The sequence below is a fragment of the Nicotiana tabacum genome, chromosome 8, assembly GCF_000715075.1.
Source record: "Nicotiana tabacum cultivar K326 chromosome 8, ASM71507v2, whole genome shotgun sequence".
Taxonomy (NCBI): Eukaryota; Viridiplantae; Streptophyta; class Magnoliopsida; order Solanales; family Solanaceae; genus Nicotiana; species Nicotiana tabacum.
The window spans coordinates 22,441,361-22,460,205 of record NC_134087.1 but is presented as its reverse complement, the minus strand read 5'-3'; the positions used below and the strand labels follow the sequence as shown (position 1 = coordinate 22,460,205).

Here is an 18,845-nt window from a genome sequence, read left to right as displayed (position 1 = left end):
AGTTCTAGTGTACTTATGCTGGAACTCCACTATATTATGTTGGAGTTCCAGCATACTTATCCTGGAACTCCAGTATAATATACTGGCGTATTTTTCGGGTTTTGAACAATGTTTTCGCTAAGATTTATCTTTATATGAAAAGTGACTAAAATTCGATTACTTTTGAAACTGAGCTATTTTTGAACGACCAGTTGTAAATCTGGATATTTTTAAATTTCTCCCAAAATATTTAGGCCTTTATGTTTTATTTTATATATACTAGCAATAAAATAGTAATGTCTATCAAATTGAAATTTTGTTCTATCTATTAAAATTCTAAATTCACGCCAGTAATTACTCATGGAAAAGATCACTTTGAAGAATCCTTTTCCTCTCCGGAAGATCAAGAATCCCAAACGTTAAAGGATTTGAAGGGCTAAAAAAAATTTGCCTAAAATATTAGGAAAAAATTAACCGTTCAGTTTTATTATATTTCTTTTAAAAATGTCTTACATTATATGATATAAATAAGGAAAGATTTAATACACAAAAATTTAGTTGAATTTGAAGTCCTAAATATTAGGAAATAATTAAATGACTATTTCTAAATATAAAAAATAAATAATCAAATGACTATTTTGTTCGGTGTGAACTATACTTTTAAAAGATAAAAAAGACGAACGATATTTCGTTAAGGGTTTTCGTATTTTTAATATAGTATAGATAGATAGATATAGATATAGATTACTTATTTTCGATCAAGGTAAATTTTGGACGCGTAATACATAGATGGAAGGAAAGTTAGCTCACTGTTTTCATAATTAAAATTCATGAGTGATGTATGAACTAATGGTCATCTCTGAATTATTGTTTGTAAGTCTAAGATATTAGTTGGAGAAAACACTCGATGTAGACATATTATGTTATGAGGTTACCTCCGGATCAGGAATAATAAATAAAATGAAAATAAGATAAAATCTTATATTAGAATGACTTTTGGCCCCGGCGTCCAGCTCAGCTGGAGAGGCCTAGCCTGATCTGAGAAGTGTTAATTAGGTTCGGATAGACTTTATTCAAGAATGTCACTGCCCTGGGAATCAATAAGAAAACAAGTGCTAGGTTTCATATTAGCGAATACGCTAGGGATTGTTCGATTCAAAACTAGAATATTCCAAAATTAAAATCTTTCTTTATGAGATATAAATTATATCAAAATTTTGGTATAAAAATAATAGTATTTGTTTTAGCTAATATCTTTAATATAGTTTTTTCTCTTTTTCTCTCTCAAGTTAATTGCTTGATTTAATTGCTTAATTCTTTGTAGTACGCGTCCAAATTTTTCCTTGATTGAAAATAAGAAACCACCATTTCAATTAAGGAAAGCTGCAGCAAGAAACATTGAATTACTTCCATTTTAATTATGGCAAGCTGCGGGTAATAAACAGTTTTAATTAACTTGCTCAAACGATTTCCTTCCTCCTTTTTTTTTTTTTGGTATTTTTCACAAGTCAGCCTCTAGCTAGTCAGTTTCATTAATTACCATTGTTATCATGTTATCGATTGTAATATTTATTGAAATATTTTTACTCGTCATATTAATTACTCGAGTGATATGACACAATAGTGCATATAATCTAAACAAAATTAATTTATTAGACAATCACTCAGTCTAATAAGAATTGTGCAAGAAAAATCACTAAACTTTTTTGTCATTTCATAGTGATACTTCCGAAATCAAACATTTTAAACAAATTAAATAAAACACCATCCAGTATTACCATTTTATGGTCGAAGTCTTGAAGGTATTACACACGCACTGTCACATAATTTATTTATCTGTTTAAATATAGATATCTCATGGGAATAACTTACATATCCGCTTAACCATTTAAATTAAAAATAATAAATAAATATACAATATATATATTTATGTTTAATAAGTATACAACCATGTATAATCAACATATGATTTATGTACACCAAAAAGACAACTGATGCACTCAGGTCCCGCGCATAGCAGGGTTCGGAGAAGGACAACAAGGATCTATTATATGTCGTTTTTACGGCTCGAAACCGTACTCTGCTTGTCATCTCGCGGCAACTTTATCAATTAGATTAAGGTATAACAGCTAGAAAAACTAAAAGGTGAACCGGTCCGGCTATTTGCGTAAAAATATCGTTAATAGTAAAGTACAGTGGATCATCTCAAATATCTAAGCCATACATGTCATTAGAGTAGTCTAATCACGTTTAAGTGTTTGCTTAAAGATTAGCGCACACACCCAATCCTTTAAACACTTTCCCGCAGATTTTCTCTCTCTTTCACCTTCCATTCCCTCGCGCATCTAACCAACTCGTTTTCTCAGCAAATTTAGTACTAAAACATTTCTAAATTTCTCAATATATACAAATTGCATCGTTTCTCTGAGGTAATTTTGCTAATAGAAGGCGGAGAGGTTTATTTTCTCGGATTTGAAGTAGTGAATTTTTATGGCGGCAAGTGCGAATCCGGCGGCGGGTAATAATGGCGGTCAAGAAGGTACGAATAATGCGAACGGCACAACGAATAACGGTGTTTCGGTTCCTGATAACTCTGTGATTGGACCGAATCAGGGGGAGCTAATTCACAGTAGAGGCCTTGCCGTTGAATGGACTCCCGACGAACAATCTCTCCTTGAAGAATTGCTCGCCAAGTATGTTACAGTACTGTCTCTTCTGCACGTGATTGTGCTTGCTAAGCTGTGTATTTTATGTAATCTTCGGATTATTGGTATTTAAACTGATGCTAATCTGTGAAATATTACTTGTAACTCTACAATTTTAACACTTCTGAGAGATCCAAGACTTAAACTTGATGGTTCAAACCTTTAAAATTTTACCGCTTAGTACTTTTGAAATTATGGGTTCAGAATTCAATATTTGTTGAAATTTTGTAATTTTACATAGATGTGTAAGCTTCTATGTCGAAAATGCTGGTTCAGTTGAACCTGTAGTAGACATGCTATATCTGCCTCTTGTTCTGACTTATGTCAGTATAGTCCTTTATTCTTTTGCTATCTAATTGTTTAATTAAGCTCCTGTTCATCTAAGAAATTTTTAATGATAGAAAGATGTTTGTTTTGTTTTCTAAAACCAGGAGTGGGGTCCACGCTAGTCAATATTACCAAAAACTAAGCACTTGCTAGTAAAAGGTTGTTGACCAAGCAATGTTCCATAATATTCAGATGCCTTATGTTTGAAGTAATTTTATGCTTGACCAAAAAAATACTCAAAAAAGGTGAGAACTTTTTACTCTGAGAGGTCGGGAAGGGAAGAACGATATGAGGGTAAAGCAAGCTTCTTTTGATGTTTATTAGGAGATGTATCATTTTGATTACATAGATATATGATAAATTACTTAAAAATAATGGGTTTTTCGTTAATTTCATTGAAGTAATAGGATTCTCGTCTTGACTAAAGGTAGATCATGCAAAGTCCTTGTTGTTGTCCTTTTCATCATACCCATTGATACTGGCATCTGCCTGAAAAGGCAGGTACGTATGATGAGAACAAATAATCATCAATTTCCCAGAATCACGCTAGGAATTCACTCTGACAGTTTTACCATTTAGAGTAAGTGTAAGTAAAGGGCGGAGAATAACAAGATTGCATGGGAAACCTTGTTTTAAATCTGTAACATAGATGAGCAGATATTAGTCCTTTGCTTTATTCATCGTGTTTTTCATGATATTCATGAAAGGCTTATTGCAAATGTGAATGCCCTGGTTGTTATGTTTAACTGATTATGCATTTCTGCGCAATACAACTTTTCTGGTCATTTTCTGACTAATCACTGTTTGATTCTATTTGCTGCATGTGTACTTTGGATTTGCTTAGTTTGGTTTGATAGATGGATATTTTGCTTAAAATTGACAGTGCAATGCTATTTTTGCAGATACGCAACTGACAAACCAATACATCGTTATGCTAAAATTGCTATGCAGTTAAAGGACAAGTGTGTACGAGATATAGCGTTGAGATGTAGATGGATGAGTGTAAGTCGTACGATTCCATATTAGTTTTAACTATCTATTCGCATATTTATCAATCAGCTACTGTCACAGGCAATTTTAACGCTTAAAGCATACTTCTTAGCCTCTCCATAATTGAAATGTTGAGATTAGTTGAATTGGAAGTCTTTCTGACCTGCTCTTTAAGGATGTAACCAGAAAAAGTAGGACTTGGTAAGAGATTGGTCCGGAGGATGTTATTTTTATACATACTTAGGGTGCTAGACTTGATTTCGAGTCTAGGTATCTAGAAGATCTTGAACTTGAGAATGTCCAAGATTGAGAAATTATTTTCTTAAGGTTTACTAGATAATTAGTGGGCGCCATGACCATTTTTGCAAAAATTGTGTTTTTGGTGTGTCTGGAAAAACATTGGCAACCTATGGTAAGAATTTCAGAATCTAGTCAATTTGAAAGTTGATGATTCGAAGAACATCAAGATGTGGCAGCACAGATGGCTGGACGACTCACCTCAAGCAAATCTCCGGAGAAGGGGAATAAATATGTATACTAGATGCTTGTGTGTGTTGATGCATTGGAAGATTCCAAACAGTTTCTGCGTCGTACAATGTCCTGCCTAATTTGTACTGTTTACCAATCTCTTTTTTGGCATTAATTGGGTGATATCCAGCAACTAATGGTGCAATCAGTAGTTGGAGCAATCAAAAGATGATAAACAAGCGTCTCAAGGCAACATGGGACACCATCCGGCTATGTATAATATGGTCAATGAAGATAAAGCAATTTTGGATGGTCTTAAGGCAATTCTGGTCGTGGAATCGATTGCATATATAGAGATGCTTAAATTTCTTGGCCTTTTGGTGTTAGATGGGAATGTAGATCATTTTGTAACTCATCTGGTCTATATTGACCCCTTGTAGTAGAAGGAGCAATAGTCATGACACTGTATAAATCCCAGCACAATTTGTCAGTAAATTTACTTAACTGTAAATTAATTAAGTCAACCTAATAATAATTAAAAAAAGAGAAATGGATATCCCTTTTTTGTTCAATGGTCTTGCCATCTCCTGAATGGGGTTGCTTTTGTTGCGGAAGCCAAATGTATATAGTGTGAATAAGTCACAACTACTATACCAAAAATTATGACAGCCACTAAATAATAAATAAGACAATAAAGCAACAATAAAAGGAACACAAGAATTTACGAGGTTCGGCTAATTTTGCCTACTCCTCGGACACAACCAATATTTTATTCCACTCCAAAAATACAAGTGAAATAATACTAAAGAGAGAAGATACAAATTGCCTTAAGAAGATAAGAAGGCAAATGAGAGGTGTGTTTAAATCCTAAACATTAGGCCTCCTTTTATAGGGTGAAGTACCAACCAAAATTGGTACTTCACCGATGTGGGATTTCTGCCATTCAACAACTTTAACCTCTCCAAAAAGGTTTTGGCTTCTAGTTAAACGGTAAACTCCATGAAGAACAAAGTGCTGTATGGGGGACAAGTGTGGAAACTTAAAAGGTATACTGTATTCTTACAAAAGTTTGGTTTGAGAAGAAGGAGGACTTTACAATGCCTTGTTTGGAGCTGAATCAGTTTTATTACAATGCCTTGTTTGGAGCTAAATCAGTTTTTTCTTTTTCTTTTCAGTTATGCATAATAACTATGTTTAACTTACCTTTTCCATTTTTCTCTTTATTGAAGCAGAAAAAGGAAAACGGGAAGAGAAGAAAAGACGATCAAGTTTCGAGGAAAAATAAAGACAAAAAGGTGTGTTATCTAATTGAAGTACCTGGTTCTGGGCCCCTTTTTAGGAGATACTTAAGAAAAAGGGTGTTTCCATTTAGCAAGTTTCTAATTTGTGGAAGGAATGTTTCTTTGTTACAATATACATCCATACATAGCCATCTTTCCCATTGGACAATGATGCTGCTAGTGAGGTTCTAAATGAGGCACGTTGGGTTGCTGGTTGAAAACATCCATATGTAGCCATTTTGGTTTTATTATGAAGAGTTCATTGATCTTATATTTTGTCATCATTCTTTCTTCAGATTTTTCAATATAGTTTCTTTTTTTGATGTGAGATCCATGTCATTTGAAAAACTTTGATGTGATTGAAATCTTGGAAACAAACAACATGCGTATGACATAAACAATAAGGCTGATGTGCTTACCCAAAAAGAGCAACTATAACAACATATGCACGCATTACGTGTTTGTTTACTAATGATGATTCTGGGCTGTTACCCAAGTTAAGCCTTCATTGAGAATATAACGAGCCAACAAGGAGGCTTTGCTATATCGCTGACTAGCTTTTCAGAGACTGCGTAAGTCTTATGCTGTTTTAGTTTACTCACCCATTTAGCTAAATCCCATCAGGTGTATGGCCGCTGATATCTTTAAAGTACTGCATATGTATGGTTGCCTTTTTTACTCTTGGATGATTATCTTGTGTAATCTACTCCTTTTCAAACCACTGAAACAAAGATTTGTTTGCAGTCGCCTTACTTATACCAAAAAGAGAAAAAAAAAGGAAACAAATGATTTACTTGCAGTCTCAACGATGACAGCTATGCTGTACATTGCAATGGTTTTTGAATAATTAGTTCTTTATCATGATTCCATTGATCTTTGGTTTTAGGAAAAAATTACGGATTCTATGCCAAAATCTACTCATGTTGCGAATCGCACAAATGGTCCTCCCTATGCTCAAGCTGTTATGTCAATGGACAGTGATGATGGAATTTCCTACCAAGGTTGGTCCTTATGCCTCTGATTCTGCTTTTAAAAATCAACTGAAACTTGAGAAGCTGATTTTTAACTAGGACTTTGCTTTTTAGAGCTGTCTCTGCTTTTATTTTTGCACTCTAGAGTTTCGCAGTCCTGCCTGGAATGACATGTTAGAGGAAGGTATACATATTAGGAAAGATGAAATGAATAGAGATGGTAAACATATAATCTCCTCTTGATGATCATAACTGCATCACTGAGAGGTTCTGATAACTGACATAATCACACTAACTGAGAGATTACTTCAATTTGAGTTGTTTTTTGTAGGTAAAGTTTACTTCAATTTTAGACGCCTTCAAAATGTCTTTGGTTTCTTTCATTCCATAATAGAACAACATGTGAACGAAAGGGTCAATGCTAGACTAGTTGAAATGCGAAAATATGAAGCTAGCTAGGTCATCACCTTTCCAGTGTTCCCCAAAGAAAGTGCGAACATTTTGTCTGGTAGATCAGGAGATGTACTATTTTCATAAACCGACACCAGTCACTTCAAGTTTGGCAGATTATTCACTAGAACTATTATGCATATAAATGTAGTTCATATAAAAGGTACCCAATTGTTTTCACATGGAATTAACAGTGAGCATTTATTGCATGATGTTAAAAGTTTCAATGAGTTTTTGTGAGTGAGGTCGCCCATTTTTATTTTTCGGATATTGGTCACAGCTACAGCCAACTCTCTAGTCTCTACCAACTTAGTGGATTTTCTAAATCTAGTGAAACTATTGGACAGTGGATTTGGTTTGGATTTTTTTTGTGCTTCTAGTTTTTTTTTTTGGGTTTCTTGTGGTGTTTTGAAAAGTTAACCTATTATCAATTGGATTTTATGATGTTGGAAATGATACGATTATGAATGTTACTTAGTACTTTCTAAAAGCTAATCTATTGGGGATATTAAAGAACATATCACTCTTATCTGATAACTAATAGAAAAGGAGTATACAAATCTTTTATTTCCTAATTGGACAATTAACTTCTAGATGAGTGTTTGTGACTTGAGCTATATGCTGGATGATATTCTCGCCATTCATGATGACCATCGAGTTTTATTTGTACTATTCAATAGCTAAGGTGGGTAATATGAACTCTGCTCTACGTGCTCTATCATTGTTAGCAAAAAAAATTGTTAGCAATTATTTGAACCCTTGGATCTTCAATTTTTGTATCTGCTCCATTTTATCCTATAGTCTTATTTCATGGTGTTGTAGAGGAATGCTCTTTTTACCAATGCACTTACAACCAACTCAGAATGTTTTGTTGCATTTTGTAGATAGAATAACAATTCGATGAATATGCATACATTCTCCTGTTATTCTGTCCATGGTATGCCAATGTGAAATAATTATGTTTGTTATTTAGGTCCTCTTTTTTTTTCTTATTTTATTTTGTTCATATATGGCACATGTAAATCATGTACTTTGCAGCCATTGGTGGTCCTGCTGGACAGCTGCTTGAGCAAAATGCACAGGCCTTGGATCAAATTTCTGCTAACTTTGCTATTTTTAAGGTCAGTTAATGTTTTTGATATTTTCCATTACCCCCTGCCATCCTTTTATTTGTGAGCTGTGACACTCAGTGTATACTCTATGTAGGTAAACCATATGGGTGATCTGCTGCTTACACTAGTAATAGGTTTTTGAAAAAGGAGAATATGTGTCTCTTTTGTTTATCAGCTCCTTTACTGGTGTAAATCTTATTATAATCATGTAGACTGCATTTGATTTTATCAGCTTCCTTCAGGAATAGTGGGAGACTGTCTCTTAGACTTTAGCTGTATATTTGAGCACTTTCTCAGTGCAGGTTCCTACTTAATGAAATTCTGTCTTTACTGATAAAAGAACGAAAGGAATATTCATTACATTGCTCGCATGAAGGTTAAGGGGGTAGATTTAAGTCTTCATTGCCTGATATGAAGAGAAAGTGGCTAAAATTTTGCCTCTACTGGGAGTGAGAGAAAAAAGATATCCTGATCCTCTTCTTGTTCCCTACAGTGACAAGGTTCAATTTCGTAGGAGGCACGTGATTCTTTTTCTTTTATTCTACTCATGGAGGCATTTCTATATATGATAAAATGCAATTCTTGCACTTTAGAGTTTTAACTTCTGCAAACCCAGTAAGCGTTCAGGCATGAGAAACAGTTATAGGGGATGATCTTTCTTTTGAAGGAAAATTCAGAAATAGTTTCTAATTTTAAAAATAGAGAAACTTTCAGGACTTCTTTTCTGTTATGCTGCTGCATCATGATATTCTATGCTTGCAAGATCCTTTTTCTTCAGTGCACTCATCCAGGGAACAGCATCTTGCAATTCTTCCATGCTGTGCCTACTGCCTGGTGACGAGTCTGCTATACTATTCGTAATAAAGTTACATGTGATAGATTTTGATCTTGCTTGACAATCCACAACGTAAAGCATTATCCGTCTTTTGTGATTGGTGGTATTTATGTTCTTCTTCATGCTTTTCTCTTCTGTTACCATGCAGATCCAGGAAAACATCAACCTTTTCTGCCAAGCTCGAAACAATATCCTCTCCATCTTAAATGAGTATGACGGATTATCCTTCCACTCTCTATCTTTGCGCATGTATTTGTTTTTGTGTTAGTTTCATTTTTTTTAATCATGAGTGAATGTCATTTCCATGCTTTTATCATGAGTGAACCTCTTCTCCATTTTCAAGACTACATACTTTTACTATATGATGATTTTGCGCATCTACTTCCTTCCAATAACTGTAGAAGTTTCTTGTCAAGCATATATTGAAAATAAGGAAGATAGATTGATCGACAATTTTGGTAAAGAAAGAAAGACAAACTGGCTGTCGAGAAGAGAGGAAGGATGTAAATGTTGCGGAAGCCAAATGTATATAGTGTGAATAAGTCACAACTACTATACCAAAAATTATGACAGCCACCAAATAATAAATAAGACAATAAAGCAACAATAAAGGGAACACCAGAATTTACGAGGTTCGGCTAATTTTGCCTACTCCTCGGACACAACCAATATTTTATTCCACTCCAAAAATACAAGTGAAATAATACTAAAGAGAGAAGATACAAATGCCTTAAGAAGATAAGAAGGCAAATGAGAGGTGTGTTTAAATCCTAAACATTAGGCCTTCTTTTATAGGGGGAAAAATCCCCCCCAACTCTTCTCCCAACCGATGTGGGACTTTGGCATTTTGCCAAACTTCAACAAATCTCCACCTTGGCAAAATTTCACATCTTCAATTCTCTCTCAATAACAAATTTTGGTTGTGTCTTCATCTTCAATCTTCGGTGTTCAACAATGTTGATCAAATCCAAACAATGTTGAAACTTGATCGTAGTCACCACTTTTGTCAGCATATCAGCAGGATTCTCTGTAGTATTAATTTTCTTTATCTTGACTCCACCTTCTTCTATAATTTCTCGTACAAAATGATACCGAACATCAATGTGCTTCGTCCTTGCATGATAAACTTGGTTCTTCGCTAATTGAATAGCACTTTGACTATCACAAAAAATTATGATACCTTTTTGTTCAACACCAAGCTCCTTTAGCAATCCTTGAAGCCAAATTGCCTCCTTCACAGCCTCTGTAATAGCCATATACTCTGCCTCTATTGTAGACAAAGCAACTGTTGACTGCAAAGTAGACTTCCAACTAACTGGTGCCTTTGCAAAAGTAAATACATAACCAGTAGTTGATCTTCGTTTGTCCAGATCACCCGCAAAATCTGAATCACAATATCCAACTACAGACTGATTGTCTTCCTGCTCAAAAACTAACCCAACATCTACAGTATTATGAATATACCGTAGAATCCACTTCACAGCTTGCCAATGCTCCTTTCCTGGATTATGCATATATCTGCTAATAACTCCAACAGCTTGTGAAATGTCAGGTCTCGTACAGACCATTGCATACATCAAGCTACCAACAACATTTGCGTATGGTACCTTTGACATATACTCTCGTTCAGCTTCATCCTTTGGCGACATAGTAGTACTCAGCTTAAAATGGGGAACAAGTGGAGTATTAACTGGCTTAGTCTTGTCATTTGTGCCAAAACGTTGTAGTACTCTCTTCAAATATTCTTTCTGAGATAAACAGAGTTTCTTTGAACGTCTATCTCTTATTATCTCCATGCCAAGAATTTTCTTTGTCTCACCCAGATCGTTCATCTCGAACTCCTTCTTCAGTTGAATCTTCAACTTATCAATTTCTTCCGAATTCTTGGTAGCTATCAACATATCATAAACATAGAGGAGAAGATATACAAAGGAACCATCTTTAAGCTTGCGCAAATACACACAATGATCGTATTTGCTTCTCTTGTACCCTTGCCGCAACATAAACTCGTCAAATCGCTTGTACCATTGTCTAGAAGATTGTTTCAATCCGTACAACGATTTTTCAAGTTTGCATACCATACTTTCTTTTCCAGCAACTTTGAATCCTTCTGGCTGAGTCATGTAGATTTCCTCCTCCAAGTTTCCAAGTAAAAATGCAGTTTTTACATCCATCTGAACTAGTTCCAAATCCAATTGTGCTACCAAAGCCAACATAATTCTAATGGAGGAATGTTTTACAACTGGAGAAAACACTTCATTGTAATCAATTCCCTCCTTTTGAGCATATCCTTTGGCCACCAATCTCCCGAAGGGAAAGAAAGCAATTGGGTGCAAATGGGTATTTGCAAAGAAAGAAGCAGAATCAAATAAACAACTACTAGTGTGAATAAGTCACAACTACTATACCAAAAATTATGACAGCCACCAAATAATAAATAAGACAATAAAGCAACAATAAAGGGAACACCAGAATTTACGAGGTTCGGCTAATTTTGCCTACTCCTCGGACACAACCAATATTTTATTCCACTCCAAAAATACAAGTGAAATAATACTAAAGAGAGAAGATACAAATGCCTTAAGAAGATAAGAAGGCAAATGAGAGGTGTGTTTAAATCCTAAACATTAGGCCTTCTTTTATAGGGGGAAAAATCCCCCAAACTCTTCTCCCAACCGATGTGGGACTTTGGCATTTTGCCAAACTTCAACATTAAAAGTTAACCCCAATAGTTCTTCTAAATCTTGGAACATTTAAAGGGCTTGTATATCAAATTTTCTATTTGTATTATTTGCTCAACAAGGTGCATAATTTCTTGACCTCTCTCAACTTGCTTGCAGTTTCACTGCATGTTGATAACTACTCTTTTGCAGCTTGAATGACGCGCCAGAGATAATGAGGCAGATGCCTCCACTCCCTGTAAAGCTAAATGATGAGCTCGCCAACTCAATGCTTCAGCGACCACCGTTGCCAAAATAGGTCATGGGGTCCTGGTTTTCTTCCTCTCGGGCTTTCTGGGAGATGTTTCTCATGAATTTCCTGAAGGTGAGACCCTATTGCTTAGAAAGCATAATAAACTGGCTTTGTTGCTTTTACAGGTCAGAGTTAGTTTGCACTTTGTTTTTCTTTTTATCTTTATTGGAATAATATTAGGAATTAGCTGGTTTGACATGTGAATATAGTAAGTGTAGGAAGGGGTTCTTTTTTATGTAAATAATTTCATTCATAGAAGTTAAATAGAACGTTTTGGTTCATGAAAGTTGGTTACTGACTCTGACTTGCTTCCAGTGATAATTAATTCGCAGTTGGGCATAAGTTCCCTTTGCTTGTTTGTTTCTTCGAGCTGCTTGTTATCTGTGCTTGTGATTAAATGGAGAACACAAATATGGGTGGTTCCAAATTTTGGAATATTTATGGCTCAATATTCAATCAAGAATGCAAATTTTGCCCCTCCAAAAGGTACAAGCACTAAAAGAAGTTCAGTACATCAAACTTTTTCTATGCTTAATGCCTATTTGTCTTCTCAGATTTTGATTGATGTCTAGCTGGGGGCGGATAAAATGTTGTATTAGTGGAATCAACTGAACTTGGTACTTTTGATGGAGAACATAAATTTATGAAAAAATACACTAAAATTGTAATAAATAGTAAGTTTGAACTCATAAATTTAAAAATATAGTTCAATAGTAAGAATCTAAAAGGTTAAATGCACAAAGTTCAAAACCTTGATTCGCTTTTGCGCCTAACCAACTCGAAGGAAGAAGGGAAACAAGAGGTTCTTGCACCAACTCTAACAGGAAGAGCAAAATGGGAGGAAAATTTTATGAGTGCAGAAATGTTATTCTCAGTATTGTCACTTGCACTTTTATTTGGAAAAAAAAAATCAATGATCACTGAGATAAGAATATAACACCTCTATAACAGTTCCAAATTAAATACCAATAAAAAGAAAAGGCTAAAATATTTTGAAGTAGGTCGCTGTTAGTTCAAGCGAGCTGTTGATTAAAAAATTCTGCACTTTCAAATAAATTGGTAACTATTAACTATTTTAACTTTCAAATAAATTGGTAAACCCAATATAAGGCAAACCTTTAATTACTTCATCTACTTAGTTGTTTCTTTTTGAAATATAAAATTAGGCTGTAACGACCAGCCACGATATGCTAATCTTTACATCAACGTTCCTATAGTAGGAGTATCACCTAATGATTCCATTTTGTTTAATATATAGAACATGGGAGGTCCCCATTTTTTAATTACCCACTTTGTTATAATACTTCGACCTCAATCGTAGACCTCATGTTTGTCAATGTCAACGAACTAATTAGTTTGAGATTCAAATTAGTTGGAGTTGAGTTTATAAAAGATGTATCAACTGGACGGCTTGATCAATAAACAGATTATGATCCAACATGTTCAAAGATTGCTTGAGTTCAAATGAGTTAAATAATGAGTTATGACTCAAGCCATAGTTCTGACCTTTTTTTTAGGCGAAATACATAAAAGGCCCCTTTAAGTTGTTAGTTGAACACCTCCACTTCCCAATTGACCAACTAAGACACCTCTACTTACCAAAAGCGTATCTTCTGAACCTTTGTGGCTGATGTGGCATATACGTGTTGGATAACAAGATTTTGAGAGCGTGAAGTTATTTTTCAACCTAATTTTCTTTTTCCTTGACAGAAAAATACGTCTTTTTCTCTTGGTCTCTCTCCTTCCTTCATAACCGACACTCACCTCCATTATCGATCACTATCCATGACAGCCTTAATCAAGTACCCAAAAAACTATACCACTACAGCTTTATCTAAGACACCTAAGTTGCCACCACATAAATACCAATATCCCGATCACCCTCATCTCCATCACCCCATCATCCTTATCTCCACCAAATAAATACTAACAACCCCTTTAATTACTACTGATGACAACATCTTAGTTCCAACATAAACACAAAAACAAGAACCAATTGCTTGAATCGGCTAGACAACAATTTAAGGAGAAATTTTACGCAAAAAATAACAAATTAGAAACAGTGATATAACCCAAATTTAGCATCAAGAAGATAATAAAGAGAGAAGACTGAAGTTTTCATTGGAGTCGATTCTTTCAAATTTGTCCGGCGAAGGTGGCAACGATAGAGTCCAATCGGAGGCATCTTCACTTCAACCCCCCCCCCCCCAAACAATTAAATTAACTGATATGAACAAGGGTTCTGTCAGACATGACAAAATGAGACAAACAGAGAAAGGTCTCTGGAGATGAGGTTTTCCGACAAGGTCCATCAGTAACCCTTGGCCCTTCTCCACTTAGTTATTTTCTGTTTTTTAATATTTATATGAGTTTTATGGAAGAGTTTTAGTGTTTAAGTTTTGAAAAAGAATGGTTAAAGTAATGAGGGGAGTGTCACACCTCTTTTTTTCGCCCCGCGAGGACGTAGGAAGTTTTTCCAATTAAAGGACAATCGAAACGGAATTTGTTTGTTTATTTCAGAGTCGCCACTTGGGAGATTTAGGGTGTCCCAATTCACCAATTTAATCCCGAATCGAGGAAAAGAATGACTCTATATTGCAGTCTGCGCACCAAAAATCCGGATAAGAAATTCTGTTAACCCGGGAGAAGGTGTTAGGCACTCCCGAGTTCCGTGGTTCTAGCACGATCGCTCAACTGTCATATTCGGCTTGATTATCTGTTTTTATACAAATACGAACTTATGTGCAAATTTTAACTCTTGACTGCTTTTATTATTATATTTTACGAGAATTGCAACGTCGTGAAAATATATCTCGAACCACGTTACATCAATGCACCCGTGGTTGTTGACATATCTTGACTCGGTTGAGATTTGGATTTGGGTCACATAAATGTTCACCCGAGTTAAGGAAAATAAATTATTAACGGCGTGCCTAAAGCAACTAGCGTACTGTTATTTTGGGGAAGGCTGTAAAATTCGCTAAACGACCTGTCCCGAGTTCTAAGTATTTTAATATATACATTTAGAGGGCCCCGCAACTTGTGCATTTTTGTTTGTCGAGGCTCGTCCCATTCATTATTTAAAAAAAGGAATTTGCAACGTCAGATAAATGCATCTCAGACCACGTCACAATCAATGTACCCGTGATTAGAGACTCATTTCGATTCCGTTGAGATTTGGATTTGGGTCACATAAATGTGCACCCGAGTTTAAGGAGATAACATTATTAAATACGCACCTAAAGCGACTAGCGTATCATTATTTTGGGTAGGGTCGTGAAATTTTTGCTAAACGGTCCACCCCGAAGCCTAAGCAAATTTAAAGCAAATATTTACTGAGGGCCCCGCAATTTCGTTTTTTTGTTTGGCGAGGCTCATCTCATTCTTATTTTTAAAAAGATAAACCTATAGTGACTACATTTCTTCTATCGAGTTCGTCTCTAGAAATAAAAGGAAATCCCTCAATTAATTACATGCTAAAAAAAATCGAACTTATTAGTTATTAGTTTTGCGGCTAATGCAAATGAAAAATTGCAATCGAGTTTGTACAAAGAGAGATTGCTCCCGTTCTATATTCTATTATTTAATAACACTAGAACATGGGATTGACGCACAAAAATATCGAAGCAGATTATCTATTCTATCATTGTTAGATGAAGAAATTAGACGTATGTAACCTTATTCATTGACGGGCAAACATATGAGGTTTAGTTAATTATTCCCCACATGTTTGACACTTAAAAAGGCGAAACAACTGAAACTGACCCCATCTAACTCAGGTGATATTACTACATGTCTTATGCTTAACTACGCGATTTTTATCTTTTTGCGATAATCCAAATTGCCTAGTATGCCTTCGAAATATACATTGTCTACTGATGAACTAGGGTGAAACAAATGTGATTAGCATTGACATTTTTAACAGATCCTATGTGAAACCATTGTTGGCCGAGTATCACTACTACTCTGCTAGTTTCTTTTTGATTAACATACAACGACAAATTACCGGACCAAACTCTTATGGACTGAAAACTGTTTTATTACACAGTTTGAAAGCCAAACTTTACATGTCAAGCATACAAAGATATTCTAAACCACAAACAACAAAATAAAAGTAACTATGCTAATGTTCGGACTGCAATTCTTCTTAGCTCTTATTCATGCTCCAAATTCATCATTACACCAGTGAAATTAGAATGTGTACCTGGATGTTGGACAATAAAAATGAGAAGAAGAAAAATATCAACAGCAGGCAACCATACAGCAACAAACAGCAGCAATAAACAGCAACAACAGTTCCACAACAATGACAAACCCACAAGTGGTCGAGCAATCAACCAACAATCCCAGAACAGAGTGGTAAACCAGCAGAAAAACCAGAATATCCAAGTGCAATAGTGACAGTAGTTCAATAATCACAACAAACTCGATGAATAACCAACAGCAGCTTCAATAACAATAAGACCAAACTCAATCAACATCATACAGAAGCCCAGATTTCAGTAGTAATCTCACAGGGAAATCAGAATACCCTAACGAGATAGTAACAGACCAACCCTTTAGAACTAACAGTTTTTATTCTTCTCTGAACACTCAATAATTTTTCAGCTTATGCTTTCAATACTCACTGACCTCTCCTCTGTTTTTTCAAACCCCTTTTCCTTGTCCTAAACAGGCCTATTTATAGGCAGAAATGGCCCCTTTCAGGCTGTCTTGATCCCCTCGGCCTTTTCCTGCCCATAACCCCTTTAAACTAATCAAAAGAATGCTTCATGCCCATCCATTTGACAGCCCTTCAGCATGTGTTTTCTGCCCAAAGGTATGGGCAGCCTTTAATATTTAATCAACCCCATGCTACCAAGTTTGGTTCCCCATTATCACATTAGTTTAAGTCCTTTTTAGTACCCTATGTCAGCTCACTTAAACTAGTCATTTCTGCTCTTTTCAAACCCCCAAATTACCCCTGTTAGCCCCCAGCTTATTACTACTGCATCAGTGGGATATTTTGAACTTCTGAAAGTTCAAATTCGAAGCTACCCTAGACTGAATTCTAATTGTTTGCATTGCAGTTACAAACCACTTTCAAACAATGTCAAGCATCCAATTAACGACAAAGGTTCGATCAATCATGTGAAGTTATACGAATTAGAATATTTGAACATTCAGTCCTATAAAACTAATCGACGACGTTTATCTAATCGACTATACTAATTATAACATGGAACGATCAGTCGATCAATCAAACAACACGAACGGGGCATCAACTGCCTTCAACAACTTTGCACAACACATGGAGGCTATATGAATTATCTATTCGACGATATTAATCTAATCGAATATTTATCTCACCATACGTATTTAATAATAAACAAGAAAAGTAATCGACCAAATAAAAAAGGTCTTACGAAGATGGAAGGAATTGAAAGAACACATCAGAAATACCAAACAGACCGACTAAGCATGTTAACAAATTCAATCAATATTCCAACAAAACTAAAAAGAAAAGAAAACTTACTGTGGATGCTCAACAAAGGACTACCCAGGTCTGAACTAGATTTGACCATTTGAGGCCGAACAAACTTTAATCGGGGTTTTCTCGACCGAGAACACCTTGATTAAGGTCTATTAGACCCCAAACCCCCATTAAACTGGCCGGATTCCAAGGTTCTTGTGTTCTAGGGTTCGAACCAGTCCGATTTTGGGCTTTAAGGATTTGTAGGTAGATTCGGACCAAACCAAGCTTGGTTTGGTCATGAGTGAGGCCAGGGTGGTGACTGGTGTGAAACTGGGGTGGTTTGGTGTAGGTCCGAGTTGGGCTCGAACCTTTAAATTAAGATTCGAGATGATGGAGTGTGATTCGAGGTACACGGTTGGTGGATTCGTGTTCAGGGTGGTTGGATGTATCGGGGGTGTTGTTTTGGTAGTCACCGGCGTCCTTGCCGCCGGGTTCACGTGAAAGGGAGGTTACGACGGCTGCTAGGGTTTGGGGTGTTAGGGATGGTCTCTGGGAGACGATGAAGCCGGGGGGTGTTTGGATAGGGGGCGGGGTAACAGGGTTGGGCTTTATATATGAATTAGGGGTTTAGATCCTGGCCGTTGGATCAAGTGAGATCAATGGCCAGGATCTATTCATTAAAGAGGGACGACGTCGTTTGGGTGTGATGGTGGGTGATACCGGGTAGAGGGATGGACCGGGTCATGTTAACAGATCTGGGGGTGTGATCCTGGCCGTTGATCCATTTGAGATCAACGACCCAGCTTAACTGGGACAAAACGGTGTCGTTTGGACACCTCTAAGGAGACAGACCATTTTGCTCGTTGGGCCAGCTCGTTTTGGGCCTATTTTTTGTTTTAATTTCTTAGCCCAAAACCGAGTATTCTCATTTTTTCCTTTTCCTTTCCACTTTAATTGACAAAATTAACAAAACTCCTAAATAAATCAAAATAAAATTAAAATTATACACATATTATTTTAACACCTATAATAATTAACATTAAATAAAATCACTCCATGACAAAAACACTCATGCATATATTTTTTGATTTTCCTTTTTTTTTCTTTTGGAGTAATTTTCGTGAAGCAAAAATCACGTGCTTACAGCTGCCCCTCTTTGCCCGAATACACGAAGGGTTTTCGTGCAAAGATAAAGTGAGCGATTTTTGCTCATTCGAGTACTCCGTGTGAGGCATTTTTTTTTTTGAAAAAGATTTGACCGAACCTTTGCTTCAGAGGTTTCCTACATATCCCGGGCTAA

General features: G+C 35.8%; 1 protein-coding gene across 3 annotated transcripts; it reads left to right on the top strand.

The window, feature by feature from the left end:
- Positions 1 to 2,232: 2,232 nt before the first annotated feature.
- LOC107784298 (uncharacterized) lies at positions 2,233 to 12,713 on the top strand. 3 transcript variants are annotated; one of them, XR_001647660.2, is made up of 8 exons: positions 2,233 to 2,672; positions 3,914 to 4,013; positions 5,699 to 5,764; positions 6,636 to 6,750; positions 8,209 to 8,291; positions 9,266 to 9,327; positions 11,991 to 12,162; positions 12,406 to 12,713. XR_001647660.2 is itself a non-coding variant. In XM_016605407.2 (7 exons), exons 1-7 carry the CDS (start codon positions 2,470 to 2,472, stop codon positions 12,094 to 12,096), a joined length of 735 nt encoding a protein of 244 aa, XP_016460893.1. In that variant the 5' UTR covers positions 2,234 to 2,469; the 3' UTR covers positions 12,097 to 12,376. The 3 variants fall into 3 exon arrangements, 2 of the variants coding, with proteins under 2 accessions (XP_016460893.1, XP_016460894.1); XM_016605407.2 differs by lacking the exon at positions 12,406 to 12,713 and having other exon boundaries at positions 2,234 to 2,672; positions 11,991 to 12,376; XM_016605408.2 differs by lacking the exon at positions 12,406 to 12,713 and having other exon boundaries at positions 2,238 to 2,672; positions 5,702 to 5,764; positions 11,991 to 12,376.
- The last annotated feature ends 6,132 nt before the right edge of the window (positions 12,714 to 18,845 follow it).

Coding starts and splice junctions, on each gene's coding strand:
- LOC107784298 (XM_016605407.2), top strand. CDS start 2,470: ATGGCGGCAAGTGCGAATCCGGCGGCGGGTAATAATGGCGGTCAAGAA. Junction 5,765..6,635: donor GGAAAAATAAAGACAAAAAG/GTGTGTTATCTA, acceptor CTTTGGTTTTAG/GAAAAAATTACGGATTCTAT. Junction 9,328..11,990: donor ATCCTCTCCATCTTAAATGA/GTATGACGGATT, acceptor ACTCTTTTGCAG/CTTGAATGACGCGCCAGAGA.